We start from the raw sequence: 4,698 nt of genomic DNA on the forward strand, positions 1-4,698 counted from the left end.
ACTTGAGCAAAAACCTACAACAAAATTGCTGCGATTGTTAACCTTTAGAAGTTTGATTGACAAGACATTCTAATAAATTGATGTTTTAGGAAAATAATACCTCTCGATTGGATACATCCATCGATAGTACACAGGTCCACCGATTTTGGCCTCCATTGGTAGATGAACAACCAAGTGCACCATTACAGTGAAGAATGCAGGTGGGAAAATCTTTTCTAAGTAACACAAAGCTATTGCTGCTCGATATTGAAAGTTGTCAAGATCTTCCACCTTAAGAACTTTAGCACAAATAATTTTAAATATGTTACAAAGCTCTGAAATGGCGTGAGTCACTTGCTTTGACATGGATAACCTCAAAGCAATTGGAAGCAAATCATGCAGCAATATGTGATAATCATGTGATTTTAAAGACTGAAGTTTTTGCTCCTTCTGATTTACACATTTTGATATATTTGAAGAGTAAGTATCTGGGACTTTTATAGTCTTCAAGACTTGACAAAATAGGTATTTTTCTTTTTTTTGTCATGGAGAAAGAAGCCGGTGGTAATCTTGTTTTGCCATTGGGAAGATATTGAGGATGAAGCTCTCGACGAATTCCCATGTCAACCAAATCAAGTCTACATTTTAGATTATCTTTTGATTTCCCATCAACATTAAGAATTGTTCCAACAATATTTTCACAAACATTCTTCTCAATGTGCATCACATCCAAGTTATGGCGAAGTAGGTTGTGCTGCCAATATGGTAAATCAAAGAATATGTTTCTCTTCTTCCACAAATCTGCTTCATTGATTCCTCTTCTTGTACTTCGTCATCATCAGTATCCAAGTCAATATTGGATACTTGCCGTGGTCTTTTCTTCGAAGAGTTATTATTGGTTGATTTTTTTTATTTTGCTTTTGCCATGCTTTCCATAAGAAAATTGCATCTCTTTCAACATTAATAAGATATCATATCCAGCAGTAAGTGAAGGAGCTCCACGCATCTCTACATTACCATCAAACAGATGTTTCTGAGATCTGTATGGATGATTATGTTCTAGCCACCGCCGATGTGCCATATAACAAAACTTCTGGCCATTAGTTAACCATTGTCAAGAAGTTTCCGCAGCACAACAAGGATAAGCATATTTCCCTTTAGTGCTCCAACCTGATAAATTTGCGTAAGCAGGGAAATCATTGATAGTCCATAACAAGGCAACCCGCATATTGAAATTTCTCCTTACAGATGATCGTACGTCTCCACACCAACCTATAATTGCTTTAACTCTTTAATAAGAAGTTGTAAGTATATGTCAATATTATTTCCAGGCCCTTTGTCTCCAGGAATAATCATTGACAAAAGAAAAGAAGTTTGTTTCATCCCAATCCACGGTGGCAAGTTATAAGGAATCAACACCACTGGCCAAGTGCTATAAGAAGTACTTAATAATTTGAATGGGTTAAACCCATCCGAAGAAAGACCAAGCCTCACATTTCTAGGATCAGAAGCGAAGTCAAGATATCTTGCATCAAATGATTTCCATGCCTCAGTATTAGCAGGGTGTCGTAACAGTCCATCATTGGTCTGACCATTAGCATGCCAAATCATATCAGCAGAAGTCTTAGTCGACATGAAAAGTCTCTGCAATCGTGGTATTAATTGAAAATACCGTAAAACCTTCGCAGGTCTCTTGTGAACCACTTCATTGTCATCATTCAAACATTCACCAGAATCGGTGGACACCCATCGAGAACGACCACAAATTTGACAAGATTGCTGACCTTCATTATGCTCCCAATATAGCATGCAATTATTTGGACAACTATAGATTTTTTCATACCTAAGACCTAAATCCTTAATAACTTTCTTCGACTCACGACTACTTTCAAGAATAGCCGCTGAGGGAAAAAATTCTTTTAAAAATTCAATCAAGTGGTCAAGGCCTTTAGCAGTCATCCCGGACATGCATTTCAAATGGAAAAGTCGAATGCAAAAATACAATCTAGAATGTTGCGATCCCTCATAAAGTTTGTCATTCATATCTTCAAGCAACTTGTAAAACTTTGCCGCTTCTTTAGAAGGCCATTCATCAACTTCTATAGGAGCTTCACCTTCATCATTCACCTCAACGTTGAATTCATCAGCAATAGATGGTAGGCCCTTGTTATCAACTTGATGGATGTTGAAAGCATCCCGCAATAATTCTTCCAAACTATCTGGTCTTGTACGAGAAGTTTGGAAGTGAGGATTGGAGCTTGATGGAGCTGCAAATATGTTTGTTGGCTCATGGATAGATGACGGTACACGCTCTCCATGAAAAAACCAACATGTGTAACCTTGTAGAATGCCATCACAAACTAAATGCTCAAGCACTGTTTCACGTGTTCGCCAATGGATATTCACACACTTTATGCAAAGGCAAATGATCCTATCATCTTCACTTGAGTTGGCAAATGCAAAATTGAGGAATTGTTCGACGCCATCTTCGCATTCTTGACTCAATCGTGACTTAACCATCCAACTCTTACCTATTTCTGCTTAATATATTAAAAAAAATTTCACAATATTCTAAATTAAAGCATACTTCACCTTAACACATTAAGATATACATCAAGGTGAAACTATAGAATTTTTACTTTTTAGCTATTTTTAATCGATGTAAACACATTAGGTCTTATAAATCAAGGTGAAACTATGGAAAACATAAGCTAACAAAGAAGGGAATAATCCACATGACTCATAAGTGAGAAGGGAACATCATTTTTTTGCCAAGCACTAGTTTATTGGAATGAAGTTTTAATGATGAAGAAAATTACCATTATTCCATAATGCGTCCTTTTGTAACATAAATATTTAAAGATAAAAGAGATCACTATGATGGTCATATATGTTTCACATGTTAATTTGTTCTTGCTTCGAGCTTCTCTAGAAACTTCATCTTTTTTCTTTGAAAGATCCTTAAATACACACACACACACACACACACAAAGTTATCAATCTGTTTAATATAAACAAGACGTGCTTTTTATTTATAATTTGGATAAGTCATTATAAACACACACATATTATTATTAGATTTTACCCATGGCTTAATCATGTATTAAAATAGAGTGAACTCTTCAATCTATGGCCCGTATCTTAAATAAGAGTGAAATAATTGAACACATGTTTCAAGTAGAAAAAACTAACAAATTAATGCTTCAAGAAAAGGCCAATAACAACAAACGTTTACACATGCATGATGAGAATGCATGCATAACATTGTTATTTTAGAAAAAAGGTGATTAGATATATATATGAAATATCCTTGCTAATTGCATGTCATGCATGTATACCGGCCCAATTTGTCACCACCGCATAATCATGTAAATTTCTAATGAATAAAGAATGAATAATTTCCCAAAACTGAAAACTTCTCGTATAGTTATAACATTTTGAGCAACAGATATAACAAGTAGTGTTGCAATATCATCTTTGACATTCTTGAAGACTCTAATTGACATCTTTTTAAATTTAAATTTTTAATTTTTTAAAAAAGTCTACATGAAAGTCTATAAACTATGAAAAAAATTAGAACAATTGGTTAGATTCCTAACTGTTTAAAATATAAATAAATATTCCTAACTGTTTAAAATATAAATAAATAGATAACCACTAACCAACTTGATATCTACTGACCTCTCTTTACATCTTGCAGCTTTATTGCTCAAATCCCTTCGGTTCCTTTTCAGTCACCAACCTAAATTAAAAAAAAAATCTCATTAGGTTCCACTTTTCATAAAACCATAATAATAGCATAATCAAAATCATCAAGTCAAAACCATTGACCTAATCTATCAACTGTTTTTTTTATTTCACCACTGTACAAATGAATAAATAATGGTACAAAACTTTGTTTACATATATATACATAAGCACACAATGATACACACATAAAACACACACACACACACAAAAAAATAAATATTAGGGCTTTTAAGAGAATCTCTGTATACATTTTGATAAGTTCCATTGCTTCAAAGCACATGATAAATAAATACTTTATAAGTTTTAAGCAACAAGGTTTTTTTCTTTTTATTTAAACAAAGGTACTCGCTTTCACAAACCAACATCACTTGATCAATAGTGCACTGTTTCACAACCAACATCACTTGATCAACAGTGAACTGTTGATCAATGCTACTACTTTCTATACAAAACCAAACAAATAAAGGAAAGACTTACCATGTAGTGCATAGATAATATAGACGGCTTAGAATTCCATGAATATTATAGACAATTACATTCTATAGAAAAAGAAACAAGCTTATCTCAATTAATAATTCTGTTTTTGACACTAAATTAAGGATTGGACATGTCTCTCTCGTGTAGATTCTCTACTTGATTTGGCACATCAACGACAAAGGGCTCAATATACAGCAAACCATTTCACCATTTCATAACTAGCTCAATTAAAGTTACAACAAATCCAGTCCCCCAATAAGCACAATATACTATCTTCATTATACGGATCACGGACAAGCTCATTGCTAACCAAAATGCCTACTTTTCCATTTATAAAACCAAGCATTCATCGATATGATACACTGAACTAATGTGTCATCAGTAGCAAGAAACCTTCACCAAACAAGTATTATTATCTATAAAAGAAACAAGCAGTGCACAATCCCAAGTATTTCGACATCAATGAGAAACATTCATTTCCAGATAAAGGAA

At 33.8% G+C, this 4,698-nt stretch overlaps 1 protein-coding gene across 1 annotated transcript; it reads right to left on the reverse strand.

The window, feature by feature from the left end:
* Positions 1–1,251: 1,251 nt before the first annotated feature.
* LOC120271629 lies at positions 1,252–2,499 on the reverse strand. Its single transcript, XM_039278302.1, has one exon. The coding sequence runs from the start codon at positions 2,497–2,499 to the stop codon at positions 1,252–1,254; it is 1,248 nt and encodes a 415-aa protein (XP_039134236.1).
* Between the last annotated feature and the right edge of the window lie 2,199 nt (positions 2,500–4,698).

This window comes from Dioscorea cayenensis, chromosome 11 (genome assembly GCF_009730915.1).
Source record: "Dioscorea cayenensis subsp. rotundata cultivar TDr96_F1 chromosome 11, TDr96_F1_v2_PseudoChromosome.rev07_lg8_w22 25.fasta, whole genome shotgun sequence".
NCBI classification, from domain to species: domain Eukaryota; kingdom Viridiplantae; phylum Streptophyta; class Magnoliopsida; order Dioscoreales; family Dioscoreaceae; genus Dioscorea; species Dioscorea cayenensis.

Bases quoted from the DNA above. Each gene is read 5' to 3' on its own strand.
- LOC120271629 (XM_039278302.1), bottom strand. From the start codon at position 2,499: ATGGTTAAGTCACGATTGAGTCAAGAATGCGAAGATGGCGTCGAACAA.